Genomic DNA, 17,882 nt, shown 5'->3' with positions numbered 1-17,882 from the left:
TTCTATTGGGTTAAAGTGTATTTACCTTCATGTAGAGGACATAAGTTAACTTGGGGTGTAGTTGAAAGAGGAATTGGACAGTGGAAGAGAAGATGTTCTTCATGGAGAGGGTTTGCAACATGTGTCTGTGCAATATGTGCAAGATGCAGCACTATTACAGGCTGTGAAACCATGTGGCTGAACCAAGATCATTTCACACAACTGAGTCAAATGACCTGTTATCTTAATTAACGTATAGGCTACATTTTTTTCTGAGGCTTTCTTTACAGTTTGTAAATATCATCTTATAATGAATTTTAGCATCATAGTTTTGTTACATAACCTTGGTAAGTTACATGCCTGGTTACCTGCCTATAAACATAATATACCAAATTACCACTGTTAAATATTTTTAGCTGAGACTGTGAGAAAGCTACAACACGTCGTCATTACTTCTACTTTGCTGCTCTGACTGTGGTAAAACAGTGACATCTCACTCTCTTCCAGGAGTAATCCTTCTCCTGCTGAAAGTCAGAGTAAATTCTCTTCTGCTTAATAAATTAGTTTGAGTCCTTGTTAACTCGCAGTGTGATTCTGAGACGTTTGATAAATATGGGCTCAGGGTCAGAGTCTGACTTATAACACCTGTTTTTTTGTTAATCTTTTCTGCATCAAACGGCTCATGTATAACAAATCTGTAAAGTGCTGACTTCAACAAAATCCAAAGTTAACTGCTCAGTTTGTAGTCAGTCAAGAGACTTGAGTGAAGATGACAAAATCCAGATCCAGACTCCGGTCCAGATGGAGGATCATCAGGATACAGCTGATCCTCTCTCAACACACACTCCTGGATGTTCACTCACACTCTTACAGAGACTCCCATCTGATGAGAGAGGAAGAAACAACAGAGTTCACATGTTTTGGAGTGAACACACGGAGCTCCAAGCTCACAGACCTGCAGAGACTTTTGACTTCAAGTCTGTTTAATCTGCAGATTTCACTGAAGTAAACAGAGGAAATAAACTGCTGAAAGTCATCACCACATCATTCACTCATCGGTTTACTAATGGATTTACTATTGATACATGTGAACTGTAATAAAAGTTTAAAAGCTACAGAGTCTTTGTGGGATTTGAGGATCTTTCCTGCTGTTAAATCATCACATGCTAATCAGTCAACACTCTCAGCTAAACACCTGCTGTGATTCCTGGACTTCAGCAGAGGTTCTAGTCTGTATAAAGACCACATGTTATTAAACAAAATGATGGTTCTGTGAAATCAGAGCCAGTGATTTGCAAGCTTCAGTCAGACTGATCTCAGAGCTCTGACAAAGATGAACTGATCAATTCTTTAGTGTCGAAATAAGAGAACAAACACTTTCAGATCAGATTTGATGGTAGGACAGTTTGATGATGAGGACCACTGTTTCTATACATCTTGTAAGGCTGTCAGCTGTAATACAGCTTTATTTCCTGCAGACATGAACACAACAACAACAGTTGTTTTCACATGAGCTCAAACACATGATCACAACAAGCTTCTAGCTGATCTGATTGTCTGACTGTTCTCTCTATCTCTGTCTTTCTGTCTAATCCTGAAACCTGTTACCATTCTTCTCTCACAGCTTCACTAAGGAAAGCAGCCACTGAGAAGGTTGGAGGTTCACCAGGAAATACTGGATCTTTGCTGTGTTTAATACAATACTGCTGAAACCAGCATGGACTGACTCCAACTCTCTACTGACCTTAGAGTCTCCAGTCTACATTGTGGACTCTCCTTAAGATCAGACAGCAGCTGCACGTCTGACTCCTGAAGATTGTTGTCACTTAGCTCCAGCTCTCTCAGATGGGAGGGGTTGGACTTCAGAGCTGAGGCCAGAGAAGCACAGCTGATCTCTGACAAACTGCAGTACTTCAATCTGAATAAAGAATAAATGACATCACTTTAGAAGACAAAGTTCCTGCTTGAAATCATTTAGTGTTTCATAATTTGATCAGAGCTGAAGAAGTTTTAGAATGTAGAAGTTTAGAAAATGGAAACTCCAAACACCTGAACCCAACAGGATGCAGGTTAAAAATCGTCAAATACAAACAGTGATAATGAGTCCTCAACATTCAGACACCTATTTATGTCAACACTGATTCATGAAAATACTATATTCATACTTTAAACACCTGCATTGAGCTCTCTGTGTCCTCCCCTCTACTTTAACAACTAACATTTGACATTTTGTACAGTTTCTTTAAAAATCAGTCAACTTTTATAACTACAGACTAAACTTTGTAGAGTAAAAAAAATACATATGAAAAAAATTTACTTTATGGATGTAAATTATGTATATACATAAACTAGGTTCAGTTGTTAAACGATAAACTGACCCCAGAGTCTCCAGTCCACAGTGTGGACTCTCCAGAAAATCACACAACAGCTTCAATCCTGAAACCTGCAGCTTGTTTCCACTCAGCTCTAGCTCTCTCAGATGGGAGGGGTTGGACTTCAGAGCTGAGGCTAGATAAGCACAGCTGATCTCTGACAAACTGCAGTCCCTCAATCTGAATAAAGAATAAATTATGTAACTTTAGGAGACAAAGTTTCAGCTTGAAACCATTCAGTGTTTCATAATCTGTTCAGAGCTGAAGAAGGTTTAGAATGTAGAGGTTTAGAAAATGGAAATGCCAAACAACTGAATCCAAGAGGATGCAGGTTAAAAATTGTCAAATACAAACAGTGAAAAAGAGTTTTCAACATTCAGACACCTACTCATGTCAACACTGATTCATAAAAATACTACATTCATACTTTAAACACCAGCACTGATCTCTCTGTGTTCCTCTGTGTGTGTGTGTGTGTGTGTGTGTGTGTGTGTGTGTGTGTCTGTGTTCTGAAGGATCAATATCAATGATCAAACATTATTCATTAAAACACATTAAAGAATACAATAAAGAAATGTTTCTTCTTTAGGAAGTAAATGTGACCAATTTAAAACAGATATTAGTTGAGACGATCGTCTGTATAGACGTGACTCTTTATCAAAAGTTATAAACATTAATTTACTTTAACAACTAACAGTGGACATTTTCTACAGTTTCTTTAAGAATCAGTCATCTTTATTATAATAACTACAGACTAAACTTTGTGCAGTAAAAAAATATGGAAAAAAATAACTTCATGGATGTAAGTTATGCATGTACATAAATTAAGTTCAGTTGTTAAACATTAAGATCAACAATAGTAACAGACAGACCTCAGAGTCTCCAGTCTACAGTGTGGACTCTCCAGAAAATCACGCAGCAGCTTCAATCTTGAATCCTGCAGCTCATTGAGACTGACATCCAGCTCTCTCAGATGGGAGGGGTTGGACTTCAGAGCTGAGACCAGAGTAGCAAAGCTGATCTCTGACAAACTGCAGTCCCTCAATCTGAATAAAGAATATATGACATCACTTGAAATCATTCAGTGTCTCATAATCTGTTCAGAGCTGAAGAAGATTTAGAATGTAGAAGTTTAGAAAATGGAAACTCCAAACACCTGGACCCAAGAGGATGCAGGTTAAAAACTGTCAAATACAAACAGAGAAAAAGAGTTTTCATCATTCAGTCACCTATTCATGTCAACACTGATTCATAAAAATAGTTTAAACACCTGCATTGATCTCTCTGTGTCCCCCCTGTGTGTGTGTGTGTGTGTGTGTGTGTGTGTGTGTGTGTGTGTGTGTGTGTTCTGAAAGGTCAATGTCAACGTTCAAACATTATTTATTAAAACACATTAAAGAATATATTAAAGAATTATTTCTCATTCAATAAGTAAACCTGATCAATTTAAAACAGATATTAGTTGATAGGATCTTCTGTATATAGATGTGACTCTTTACCAAAAATTATAAACATGAATATAATTAACTTCATGGATGTAAGTTATGTACGTACATAAATTAGGTTCAGTTATTAAACATTAAGATCAACAATAGTAACAGACAGTCAGTGAACTGACCTCAGAGTCTCCAGTCTACAGTGTGGACTCTCCAGAAAATCACACAACAGCTTCAGTCTTGAATCCTGCAGCTTGTTGTCACTCAGATCCAGCTCTCTCAGATGGGAGGGGTTGGACTTCAGAGCTGAGACCAGAGAAGCATAGCTGATCTCTGATAAACTACAGTCCCTCAAACTGAAAAAAGAATAAATGATGTAAATAAAATCATTTATGGTCCAACTATGTCCTCATAAATGAGCTTTTCCCAAAAATAAGCAGAGTGACTTTGTCATTGTGCTATTGTGGATCATCACAATGTCAGCCTTCTACTGTCAAGTCTGTAATTAGACGATCATTATGAAATCAAACATCTTAGACTAAAAACCTGCTCATTATTTTTGTATTTGATAGTTCAGTAGGTATGTGTAATTAAAACATGTTATTGGTGGCAGTAAGCATTCTTCCTGTCCATACTGACTGTAAAGTGGTCTCTTCCTAACACAGCTACACTGTAGGAAATGAGTTTGTACGTTCAGCTGAGGCTAATATGAGGCTTTGACAGTCTGGTAGACACCCACTTGATTTTGTCTAACTCAAAGTTACAGACTATTTAGCACAAAGTTCCCTCTTTGAGTTACGATCCCTCCACTACAGCTCAGCAGGGAAACTGAAGAAACACAAAGATACTTACTTGATATGTGTAACTAAACTGCTGAAACCTCATATTAGTTTAGATTTTTTAGTTATTTTTACACAGAAGAAGACTTTTGAATTCCCCCAAAAATATATATTCTACAGATTTGAGTATATGGAGGACAAAACCTTCCGAAGCTACAGCCAGTGAACTGACCTCAGAGTCTCCAATCTACAGTTTGGACTCTCCAGTCCAGCAGACAGAAGCTTCACTTCTGAATCAGCCATGGCGTTTTCACTCAGATCCAGCTCTCTCAAATGAGAGGGATTGGACTTCAGAGCTGCGGCCACAATTTCACAGTGAGTCTCTATGAGTCCAGAGTCAGAAAGTCTGTAATGACATATATATTACCACATATGTTATCATGAAAAAGGACACTCTATATTTACTGAATGCCTTTGATGACAAAACAGTTTGACATTCCCCATTTTGATTAACATTTGTGCTCTTCACATCAGTTGTTCAGCTAATATTTTTTATGTTCTTAAATACTTTTTTCTGGGGAATTTTATTCCTTTAATGGAAAGCAACAGTTGAGAGAGAGACAGAATGACATTAAACAAAGGTCCACCACTGGAATCAAACCTCTAGTCCACATATTTGTTACTTCCAGGCTGGATTATTGCAATTCCTTATTATCAGACTGCCCTAACAAGTCTCTAAAGACTCTCCAGCTGGTCCAGAATGCAGCTGCATGTGTACTGACAAAAACTAGAAGAAGAGATCATATATCGTAATTTTAGCTTTGCTGCATTGGCTTCCAGTAAAATCTAGAATTGAATTTAAAATCATTCTTTTCTCCTACAAAGCTCTTAATGATCATTAACCATCATCTTAAAGAGCTCATAGTACCCTATTACCCCACTAGAACACTACGCTCCCAGAATGCAGGCTTAATTGTGGTTCCTACAGTCTCCAAAAGTAGAACGGGAGGCAGAGCCTTCAGCTATCAGGCTCCTCTCCTGTGGGACTATCTTCCAGATTCAGTCTGCTTGCTCATGGGGGAATTGTCTAGACCTGCTCTATTTGAAAAGTTCCCTGAGATTACTTTTGTTGTGATTTGGTGCTATATAAATAAAATTGAATTGAATTGAAAATTGAAACTGATAACTGTAAAATACTGATATATGTAGTGATAAAATGCTGCTATAATAAAACCTGGGCCCCAACCTCTAAAGTCCTTCAGTTGTTTTACCAGGTTTGAATGATGCCTCTGTCACCCAAAGGAAGATAAATAGAAAGAAACTGTAAAATCCAATAATTACTAGAAATAAATAGAATAACTGTGTTCATTAACTTAACAGCTATGAACACAACCAACTAAAAAATCAACATTATTTGCACTCACAACATTTGAAACAGCTCAAGAACATCTGTGATTAAATATAACTGACATATTATTTCAGCTATAAACAAGTATAATGCTATTTTAACAATAATAAGAATTTCATATTATTCATATTTGAAGAACTAATCTACACTGATTTATAATGTTAATCACATCTGGACTTACTGAGCCTTTCTGCAGTTCCTCACCGCTGGGAGCAGTCTCAGTCGCCCCTCCAGTGATGTGTTGTACTTCTTCAAGTCCAACTCATCCAGAACCTCCTCTGACATCTGCAGCATGTAGGCCAGACCTGAGCAGTGGATCAGAGAGAGTTCCTTCTCTGATCTGTTCTCTGACTTCAGGAACTGTAGGATCTCCTGATGTACTGAGTGGTCGTTCATCTCCATCAGACAGTGGAAGATGTTGATGCTTCTGTCAGGAGAGATAAAATCATCATCATCATAATCATCCTTAGTGTTCATGTCCTTCAGCCTGTTGATGGTTCCCTGGATGATTTCTGGACTGTTCTCTGTCTGACTCAGCAGGCCTCCAAAGAGACTCTGGTTGGACTCCAGAGAGAGGCCATGAAGGAAGCGAACAAACAGGTCCAGGTGGCCATTTTCACTTTTGAGAGATTTCTCCATGGCTGCCATCAGGAAGTCATCAAGAGATGAGTAATGGTCATCGTCTGTGTTATCATCGTCTGTGTTATCATCATCATCATCATTATTATCATCATCATCATCATCATCATCATCAGCCACACCATCCAGGACGTCATCCATAGATGAGTAATGGTCATCGTCTCTGTCATCGTCGTCGTCGTCATCATCATCATCATCATCATCATCATCCACATCTTCCAATGACTCATCCTGAGACGACTCATACTGAGATGAGTCACTGTGTTTTTTTCCCAGGAAGTCCTTCAGTACCTCTGTGTTGCTGTTGGTGTAACAGTGGTACATGTAGACTGCAGCCAGAAACTCCTGAATGCTCATATGAACAAAGCAGTAGAGTGTTTTCTTGAAGATCACACTCTCTCTTTTGAAGATCTCTGTACAAACTCCTGATAACACTGAGGCCTCTGTGACATCAAGACCACACTGCTCCAGGTCTTCTTGGTAGAACATGATGTTTCCTTTCTCCAGATGTTCAAATGCCAGCCTCCCCAGCTTCAGAAGAACTTCACTGTCAGCCTCCGTCAGCTCTTGTGGACTTGTCCCATGCCCCTCATCATACTTGTGCCTCTTCCTCTTTGTCTGAACCATCAGGAAGTGTGAGTACAGGTCAGTCAGGGTCTTGGGCAGCTCTCCTCTCTGGTCTGTAGTCAACATGTGTTCCAGAACTGTAGCAATGATCCAGCAGAAGACTGGGATGCGACACATGATGTGGAGGCTCCTCGATGTCTTGATGTGTGAAATGATTCTGCCGGACAGCTCTTTATCACTGAGTCTCCTCCTGAAGTACTCCTCCTTCTGAGCGTCAGTGAAGCCTCGTACTTCTGTTACCCTGTCAACACATGTAGGGGGGATCTGATTGGCTGCTGCAGGTCGGGATGTTATCCAGATGTGAGCCGAGGGAAGCAGATTCCCCTCAATGAGGTTTGTAAACAGCACGTTGACCGATGACTTCTGTGTGACATCAGACACAACCTCATTGTTCTTGAAATCCAGTGAAGGTCTGCTTTCATCCAGGCCATCAAAGATGAACAGAACTTTCCAGACAGCGAGCTTCTCTTCTGTGACCTTCTGTAATGTTGGATGGAATTCATGGATCAGCATGAGGAGACTGTACTGCTTATCTCTGATCAAGTTCAGCTCCCTGAACGAAAGCGGAATCACCAGACTGACATCTTGGTTTTCTGAGCCCTCTGCCCAGTCGAGAGTGAACTTCTGCACTGAGAAGGTTTTTCCAATGCCAGCAACACCGTTTGTCACAACGACTCTGATGTGTTTCTCTTGGTCAGGTAAGACTTTAAAGATGTCATGACACCTGATTGGAGTGTCATGAAGGATCTTCATCTTGGAAGCTGCCTCAAGCTGCCACATCTCATGCTGGGTATTAACGTCTTCACTTTGTCCCTCTGTGATGTAGAGCTCAGTGTAGATCTGGTTGAGGATGATTTCACTTCCTATTTCATCAATTCCTTCAGTCACACATTCATATCTCCTTCTCAGACCAATCTTGTATTCATCTAAAATCTCTTGCAGACCACTTTCTGCTGAAAGAGAAGAAAAAAGGTAAAATTAAAAAGAAATACGTCTCACTTTGTTAATTTTCAGCAGGATAGAGGAGGTAGATTCCTGTCCTGTTTTCAGAGATGATGACATCAGCAGACAGATCTTCAGTCTTACTTTGCACAGTGCTGGTCTGACTGTCTGTCTGCAGTCCAGGTCTTGTTCTGGATCTTTTTCCACACTGGGGACAGGAGGAGTCATCTGATGAAGTAGACTGGTCCCAGTATGAGGTGATGCACTGTCTACAGAACCAGTGTTCACAGCCGGTAGAGACTGGATCCTTCAGGATGTCCTGACACAAAGAGCAGCAGGACAGCTGCTCCTCCACAGAAACACTCCTCTTCCGCTTTCTGTGGACATGAACACATTCTTTATGACACGACATTAGTGGTGGCCAACCGACAGCTCACAAGTTGATGCAACTCTTTCCCTACATAAACAGTCCCGACTGTCATTTGGACAGTCACACATTTTTTGTTCTTCAGGCTCTGAGCTTCAGCACATTCAATTTAATTAAATAACTATAATTACAATGGTTCAAAAGTAATTAGACAGACACAACAAAGTGTCTGCAAAGGCAAAGAAGAAGAAGAACAGTGCAAGCTAGTAAACATGGATGTAAACAATGCATGATTTAAAATACTAGCATCATAAATTAGCTTTGCAAATTCATGAGGAAGGGAATGGATTCAACACATTTGTTAGACCACAAGGATTCACTCAATGTGTTTTGGTCAGTAAGTCAATCTAAACATGACTTTTGTCTGTTAACAAGAAAACTCCACAGGGCTCCTTTAAGCTACTATGAGACATTAAAAGTCAGGAAAAATAAGCAGGAGGCAACTGAGCAAAACAGAAAAGTCCACTTGTGAAAAATAACAGACTGCTGCTCTTTTGTCTTGTGTTGTGGTGCTGAACAGAGAGCTCTGCTAAATATCTTCATAATGCATCTTTTCATTTGTGTTTCTCTCTCTCACTGTTTCTGCTATAATCTCTCTCCCTCTGTGTCAGTGTGATACAACAGTTTTACACATTTGACTTTTCCCAAACGTTAAATGTCAGACTCAGTTTCCTCTGCTGCAGTGGTCAGTCTGCAGTGATAAATCAGCTGCAGCAGGCTGTTTGTATACATTTCCATTACTTCCTCCCATATTTTGTGCCTTTGAACAGGAACACGTCAAGACACATTCTGTATTGCAGGAGACCAAACACTCAATTTTCTTCCATTTTAACTGCAAAAAACCCTGGTGCAGTCCTTTAGTAAATAAGGAGACACAATATGACTTGTTACTAAATCCTTAGTAAATATCACCCTGGGTTACCTGCTACTACTTTAGATTTTTAGACTGGAAAATCAAATAGCAACAGCAGCCCTGTCTCTGTCTCTGGTTAACATGTGCATGAAGATCTGTTCTAGATTACAGCTGAATGGAAGCTAGTTCATTATTTCTTTCCACCGTGTTTCCTTCATATCTACACTACAACCTTAATGAAACCGTCTCACGAATCATCTTCAGGTCAGTTTACAGTAGAAACAGTCTCTTACTTTGTGTCTGAGGGTCCAGGTGCATTACTGAAGGTTAGAGGAGGTTCTTTGGACTGGTCACTCTTCATAGACAGACAGCTGGATATCAGAGACTCTGCTCTCTGTCTGTGGAAACAACAATTGTTTTATACATATCATTAGTTCTTGTAAAGAGCAGGTTTAACATGAAACATGGCTCAGGGTCATGATTTAATAATGACAACAATTAGTTATGTTCATATCTCCTTCTGCATGTTCTAAATATTTTATCTGCAGCTGCAAACTGGATATATTTCACTGAAGACTTTTTAACATCTACACGTTTGTCTGACATTTGGGCTGTAAAAATGCCAAATTACAAAAAATGATTTTTATACAACAGTTAATTCAGTAACAGTTAAACTAAAGGCACTGCTGCCTGATGCTGGGCTGTCAGATTAACTTGTTCATGTCTAGAAAACAAACAAAACAATCTGTCTGCAACTTAACCTGTATTAAATAGTGGTAGAAGCAACTGACTCTTCAAACAAATTAAAGCTATAAATGAAGAAATAATGCAGGCGATGCTCAGGCAACAAAAAGATCAGCGACTGAATTGAAAAAACACAGAATTATAAAAGGATATTGTCGTAATGTAGGTCATCAAATGAGATTAAAAAACTGAATCATCTTCAGGTCAGTTTACAGTAGAAACAGTCTCTTACTTTGTGTCTGAGGGTCCAGGTTCAGTTATTAAATATGGAGGTTCTTCTTTAGACCGGTTACTCTTCATAGACAGACAGCTGGATATCAGAGACTCTGCTCCGTCCTTCTCTTCCTTCAAATCCTTCATCTTCTGGAGTCTGAGAGGTAAACCAGTAACACTGGAGACACACACACATACACAGTATAATAAACCCAGTCCTTCCTCTCAACTTAGTAGCTTCTTATTAGTTTACATGACTTTAACTGTGACTTCTCTCTATTTTAACTGCAGCAGTGTGTCACGTTACATCACTGTGAGGACGCAGAAACCAGGAAAAGAACAAAGGAAACAACGATTGGAGACATCAGCACTGTGATTTCATATTTTTTTGACACAGTTCAATCAACTAAACAATTAATCAGTAAAATAATCAGCAGATTGATCAATAATGACAGTAATCATTATTTGCAGCTGTAATATTAACACTCACCCTGCCTCAGACTGTTTTCCTCTGCTGCTCTGTTCGCTTGAAAATGTCTGACTGGAATGCTTTCGTTTTTGCTCCCTGTTTGTTCCTCCCGCCTTTTTCCTTACTGGAAGTTACGTATGTGTGTGTGTGTGTGTGTGTGTGTGAGAGAGAGAGAGAGAGAGAGAGAGAGTTTGCGGGTCAGCAGTCAATAACAAACTCATCTAAAATTACTCCGAACTTTACTTTTTAACTTTTTAATAAATCTCTGTTGAATTAAAGATGAATTAAAAAACTCCAACCCTACTGTCCACAGAGACTAAACCACCAGACCACCTGACACTGAAATAATTATCATAATAATAATAATAACACTCATGTTGCACCACCAGTGTTCTTCCTCCAGCAACAACAGTCAGACTTAAAGGACAGATTCACAGTTTATCAAGTCTAAAAATACAACACATTGTTAAAGATGAAACCAGTGGTTTCCAACCTTTTTGGCTTTTGACGTCTTACAAAAAGCAGTGTGTAGTCGGGGTCACATTTCACATGTCTATGAGTTGTTAACAGCTCCACCAAATAGTGATTTTTCCCTCTAAACTTCTCACATGCTTTCATTTCAATAAATGTTCAAATGATCCAATATTTCAGCAAAAATCAAAGATTAGAGAAAAAGTCCAAAAACTGAAAACAGATTTGTGTATCAGAACTAAAGCACAGATTCAATCATCATCTTGGAAAGCAAACAGCCAACAACGACTGTCAAAGAAGATTTACTCGGCGAACTTTACCGCAGTTTGCTAAGACTTTATAGACATGGTGTAGATGCACAGTTCTGTTGGGTACCAGCACATGAGGGGCTGAAAAGGAATGAGTGTGACAATAAAAAGCACTTTGCAAAAGGAAATAACATCACCGGTTCCACTTGGAGTTCTGTCAGAAAAGGTGAAGGAAGATCAGAACGGAAGGAAGGATCACAAAATATAAAAGTCAGTCATAACAAATAACTTTAAAGAAAGGAACAGAAGGGAGGAAATCATCATAACAAGACTCAGACTAGTTCTCACAGGATTAAATGACACAGTGGTTGTACTGGGAGAAGGAACAGTGACAAGTGTGGGAACTGTGGAGCTTTATAAAGTATAAAAGTCATCATTTGTTTTTCATTCAGGCTGTTTTGAGTTAATTATAAGAAACCTTCATCACGCTGTGACTCAGTGATTTCTGCTGCTGTTCTTCATGCGGCCTGCAGGGGGCGACACACCTCACGCACCAGCTGCGTCAAGTTACCTGAAAACACGCAGCGTCACCGGAAACGCTCTTCAAGATAAAGGACAAAGACAGCATTTCAGAAACTGCTGATGTTTTCTGGAAAAAAAAATCTGTTTTAAATGTTTATTCACTCCAAAGCTTCAATATACACAATAAAACTGTTATATATAATATACAGCATACAGATTTATAAACAACTGTACGGTGCAACATGACTGAAAGTATTCAAATCAGTTATTAAAGTATAAATCACAACTGTAAGAAAATATATTTATATGTATACTTTTTAAAAATAAAATTGCTTTTATTTATATTTTTGTTTTATTTCGAGTATGTATTGTTTTGGAATTTATCAACAGCACTAAAACATAAACCAATTTAACCAGTTAAATCATTTGATTGTTACAATCCGCTAACATTTAGTTTTATGATATTTTATTTATAAAACTATATAAGAAGATTGATAATGAAACATTGTTTGGATTATCATAAAAATATATTAATTAATTCACTGATGGCTTTAGGACATTTTCTTCTTCATTATAAAAACGTCTAAATATTGTTTTTATGACTTCAGCTTTATCAGCAAATCATTTGACAAGATAAATACATTTATCAATCAGTGATGGAGAGTAATTAAGTACATTTACTCTGTAAGTACTGTACTGAAGTATAGTTTTGAGGTACTTGTACTTTACTTGAGTATTTCCATGTGATGCTACTTTATACTTCTACTCTACTACGTTTCAGACTTGTTATGAAGTATTTTTACTTGCAGAAGTTCTACTTTTACTGCAGTAAAGTATCTGGATGTGACGTCAGTTTTCATGCAGCTGTAGCGAGAGCATCACTTCGTTTTATTTTGAAGGTATTCGGAAGTGGTTGTGGTGGTTCCGTCTAACTTGACAGAGAGAAGTTACAGAAGAAGAAAGTGGAGGCATCGGCAGCAGCAGCAGCAGAAGAAGAAGAAAGTGCAGGTTGCAGCAGGACAGAAAACGTTTCAGTGAGAAAGTGAAGTTGGAGAAGATGGAGTCCGCGGCGGTGCAGCTGGACGGCAGCGTGATGGAGGGAGTGAGTACCACACACTGATTTACCGGACAAAACAGAGACGCTGCGTGTTGTTCCGCGCTGCTAACATGCTAACAGATGCTAACAGCGGCAGCAGCCGGTTCCGAGCTCACCGCTGTCTGTTCTGTCCCCGGTGTCGGTTCTCTGCAGGGCGGGCAGATCCTGAGAGTCTCCGCGGCGCTCAGCTGCATCACCGGGTCCGCCATTAAAGTCACCAAAATCCGAGCCGGCAGAAGCACACCGGGACTCAGGTGAGGCTGCAGCCGGCGGCTAGCAGGCTAACGTTAGCCTATTCATGGAGGTTCGCCCGCCGGCTCGTTTATTCAACCAGACTCCGTTTAAAACTCCTGGAAAATAAGAGTTTCTGAGCTGTTTGCAAACACATAAAACTGCTGAAACACGAGTGAAGAGAGTTTCTGAAGCGGCTGGAGCTGCTCTTCAGTTCGGCTTTCATCCTCTTTACACAACTATTATTAAATTCAAAAACCTTTTCAGACAGACTGACATCATGACTTTTCTTCTTCCAGAAAACTCGATTGAGTCCATTAGATTTTAATGGTGGTAGCTTGATGCTTGGTTGATTTTATATCAGCAAATTATTAGAAAATCTTTAGCATCCAAAAACATCCTTAAAAGTACTTTTTAAAAATATGTGCAAAACAAAGAAACACGTGAGATTTGTGTCATTTATGAATCGAGTTTCTTCTAAAACCTTTTGAAAATGTTGCCATGAAGCAGAACAACATCAATAATAAAAAAAAACCTAATATACAACACTTAATTCACTTTATTCACACTTTCATACTAATTACAACAAAGGAAACGTTAAAATATCAAATATCTGAATGGAGTTTGGTCAGAATTTCTCACAGATAGAATATGATCAGATGTTAGTTATTTTATAGAGCAGCAGTGTAATAAACATGTTATTGTGTGTGTGTGTGTGTGAGTTCAGACCGCAGCACCTGAGCGGCCTGCAGCTGGTCTCAGATCTGTGTTCTGGGAGTCTGCAGGGAGCCACCATCGGCTCCACAGACATCAGTCTGACTCCAGGAAAGATCCAGTCTGGAAACCACACGGCTGATACGCAGACGGCAGGGTGAGGTCATCGTTATTCTAGTGAATAAATCTCATGTTTGGATCCAAACCAACAATGAACTGAGACACTAACAAGTATTGTGTGTGTATGAAAGCCTGATAGATCTGATTCCTCTGTTGTTGTTCCTTCATCATGAAGAGTTTGGTCATGTTCGTTTGTTTAGAAACGGCTGCAAAAAGTAAAAAATAGTGATAAGATGATAACTTGCCAGAAACATGATCACTGTTATTGCTCTTTGGAATCAGATACATCAGCTCTGATACACAAACAACACTGTTAGTAGATCAGTGGATCCAAACATGAAGACAAAAATCAGCAGAATGATCCTTTAAAGAGGTTGTGGAGCGTTAATCATGTGAATTAAATGTATTTGTAGATTCTTTAATCTACTGGTTTGTTTTAATGAAGTGTGTGTGTGTGTGTGTGTGTGTGTGTGTGTGTGTGTGTGTGTCAGGAGTGTGTGTCTGCTGCTGCAGGTCGCTCTGCCTTGTGCTCTGTACGCTGACGCCTCCTCACAGCTCTGTCTGAAGGGAGGAACCAACGCAGAGATGGCTCCTCAGATCGACTACACGCTCAAGGTCACATAGTACACACACAGAGTACTCTATACACACACATATACACACACAGAGTACTCTATACACACACATATACACACACAGAGTACTCTATACACACACATATACACACACAGAGTACTCTATACACACACACACACACACACACACACACACACACACACACAGTACTCTATACACACATATACACACACACACACACACAGAGTTCTCTATACACACACACACACACACACACACACAGTACTCTATACACACACACACACAGTACTCTATACACACACACACACACACAGTACTCTATACACACACACACACAGTACTCTATACACACATATACACACACAGAGTACTCTATACACACATATACACACATATACACACACAGAGTACTCTATACACACATATAACATATATATATATACACACACACACACACACACAGAGTACTCTATACACACATATACACACACAGAGTACTCTATACACACATATACACACACAGAGTACTCTATACACACATATATACACACACACACACAGAGTACTCTATACACACATACACACACACACACACACACACACACACACACACACACAGAGTACTCTATACACACATATACACACACACACAGAGTACTCTATACACACATATACACACACACAGTACTCTATACACACATATATACACAGACAGAGTACTCTATACACACATACACACACACACACACACACAGAGTACTCTATACACACATATATACACACACACACACACACACACACACACACACACACACAGAGTACTCTATACACACATATACACACACACACAGAGTACTCTATACACACATACACACACAGAGTACTCTATACACACATATATACACACACACACACACACACACACACAGAGTACTCTATACACACATATACACACACACAGAGTACTCTATACACACATATATACACACACACACACACACACACACACAGAGTACTCTATACACACATATACACACACACACACAGAGTACTCTATACACACATATACACACACAGAGTACTCTATACACACATATAACATATATATATACACACACACACACACAGAGTACTCTATACACACATATACACACACACACACACACACAGAGTACTCTATACACACACATACACACACACACACACACACAGAGTACTTCCTGTTTATTATTGTGGTTGCTGCTGGTGAACTGTGCTGCATTATAGTGAATATTGTTCCTAATATTTTGTCCACCCCATTAACACACATGAATTAGTAACTAAAGCTGTAAGATAAATGTAGAAGAATAAAGTAGCATCGCTAGTAGAAGTACTTTGTTACTTTGCATCACTGCTAAACAGAGTTGTGTGTTTGCTGCAACAATTCATCAATTCATTGATTAGTTACCAACTATTCAATTAATCACCAACTTTCTAATAATCGATTAATTGTTTTGAGTCGTTTTTTAAGAAGGAAAAAGTAAATGTGAATATTTCTGGTTTCAGTAAACTGAAGAACTGATCGATCAATAATGAAGATGATCAATAATGAAGATGATCAATAATGAAGATGATCAATAGTTACAGTCACGTTTAACTGTCAGTTTTCTTCTTCAGGTCTTTAAACCCATCATGGAGAAGTTTGGCGTCCATTTTGACTGTGACGTCAAGATGAGGTCAGTGTGTGTGTGTTTCTGACTGTGTGTGTGTGTGTGTGCGCGTGTGTTTCTGACTCTGTGTGTGTGTGCGTGTGTTTCTGACTGTGTGTGTGTGCGTGTTTTTCTGACTCTGTGTGTGTGTGTGTGTGTGTGTGTGTGTGTTTCTGACTCTGTGTGTGTGTGTGTGTGTGTGTGTTTCTGACTCTGTGTGTGTGTGTGTGTGTGTGTGTTTCTGACTGTGTGTGTGTGTGTGTGTTTCTGACTCTGTGTGTGTGTGTGTGTTTCTGACTCTGTGTGTGTGTGTGTGTGTGTGTTTCTGACTCTGTGTGTGTGTGTGTGTGTGTGTGTTTCTGACTCTGTGTGTGTGTGTGTGTGTGTGTGTTTCTGACTGTGTGTGTGTGTGTGTGTTTCTGACTCTGTGTGTGTGTGTGTGTTTCTGACTCTGTGTGTGTGTGTGTGTGTGTGTTTCTGACTCTGTGTGTGTGTGTGTGTGTTTCTGACTGTGTGTGTGTGTGTGTGTGTGCGTGTTTTTCTGACTGTGTGTGTGTTTCTGACTGTGTGTGTGTGTGTGTGTGTTTCTGACTGTGTGTGTGTGTGTGTTGCCAGGGGTTACTACCCTAAAGGTGGAGGTGAGGTGTTGGTGACGGTGAATCCGGTCAAAGAGCTGCAGCCCGTCGTCATGACAGAAAGAGGAAACATCACTAAGATCTACGGCCGAGCGTTCGTAGCCGGCGTTCTGCCTTATAAGGTAACGTTGACGCTGACATCATCAGCGTCGTCAGACAGGAAGTCGCGTTGTCTCAGATACAGAATCGAGCTGCTGACACGTTGTAGTCGACTGGTGTTGAGTGTTTGTGTGTTTGTGTTCAGTTGGCTAAAGACATGTCGACGGCGGCGGTTCGAACCATCAGGAAGGAAATCAAAGAACTCTACATCAACATCCAGTCGCATCAGGAGAAGGACCAGGCCTGCGGCAACGGCAACGGCATCATGTGAGTATCAGTCACACATAAACTAAACCACGGATACGTTTCCCAGCAGAGACGCCGTTAGTATAAAGATCATAAAAGTCACGGCGTGCTGGAGTCACACGTGTGGATCATTGTTAACTTACTGAGAGCTGTCAGAACACATCGATGGACCGTCCAACATCCTCCCAGTCTGTTCTGTCTGCGGCTGTGATGTCACTTCCTCCTCCGCTCTGTAGCACCACATCTGTAACATCACATCATCAAACTACTTTTCTTCCAAATATACTGACAGCGAGAAAACAACATGGTGGACGCAGAGTTTTGGGT

The 17,882-nt window shown here is 39.7% G+C and overlaps 2 protein-coding genes across 4 annotated transcripts in view; one reads left to right on the top strand and one right to left on the bottom strand.

Annotated features, from left to right (window-relative positions):
• Positions 1–206: 206 nt before the first annotated feature.
• On the bottom strand, positions 207–11,066 carry LOC137187234 (NACHT, LRR and PYD domains-containing protein 12-like). 3 transcript variants are annotated; one of them, XM_067595990.1, is made up of 11 exons: positions 10,910–11,066; positions 10,439–10,597; positions 9,756–9,860; positions 8,327–8,559; positions 6,156–8,193; positions 4,799–4,972; positions 3,970–4,143; positions 3,224–3,397; positions 2,358–2,531; positions 1,724–1,897; positions 207–862 (listed from the first exon to the last, which is right to left on the bottom strand). In XM_067595990.1, the coding sequence occupies exons 2-11, from the start codon at positions 10,564–10,566 to the stop codon at positions 847–849; spliced, it is 3,390 nt and encodes a 1,129-aa protein (XP_067452091.1). In that variant the 5' UTR covers positions 10,567–10,597; positions 10,910–11,066; the 3' UTR covers positions 207–846. The 3 variants fall into 3 exon arrangements, with proteins under 3 accessions (XP_067452091.1, XP_067452093.1, XP_067452092.1); XM_067595992.1 differs by lacking the exon at positions 2,358–2,531; XM_067595991.1 differs by lacking the exon at positions 3,224–3,397.
• A 1,993-nt stretch (positions 11,067–13,059) lies between these two features.
• The window catches only part of rtca (RNA 3'-terminal phosphate cyclase), an 8,655-nt gene continuing 3,832 nt past the window's right edge, over positions 13,060–17,882 (top strand). The window contains exons 1-7 of the mRNA XM_067595987.1: positions 13,060–13,231; positions 13,379–13,479; positions 14,184–14,327; positions 14,782–14,905; positions 16,544–16,602; positions 17,191–17,332; positions 17,455–17,576. Coding sequence (XP_067452088.1) covers positions 13,187–13,231; positions 13,379–13,479; positions 14,184–14,327; positions 14,782–14,905; positions 16,544–16,602; positions 17,191–17,332; positions 17,455–17,576 — 737 coding nt within the window. The 5' untranslated portion in view covers positions 13,060–13,186. The remainder of the gene's footprint in view (positions 13,232–13,378; positions 13,480–14,183; positions 14,328–14,781; positions 14,906–16,543; positions 16,603–17,190; positions 17,333–17,454; positions 17,577–17,882) is intronic.

Source organism: Thunnus thynnus, chromosome 8, assembly GCF_963924715.1.
Source record: "Thunnus thynnus chromosome 8, fThuThy2.1, whole genome shotgun sequence".
Lineage (NCBI taxonomy): Eukaryota > Metazoa > Chordata > Actinopteri > Scombriformes > Scombridae > Thunnus > Thunnus thynnus.
This window is presented reverse-complemented; position numbering and strand designations above follow the sequence as displayed.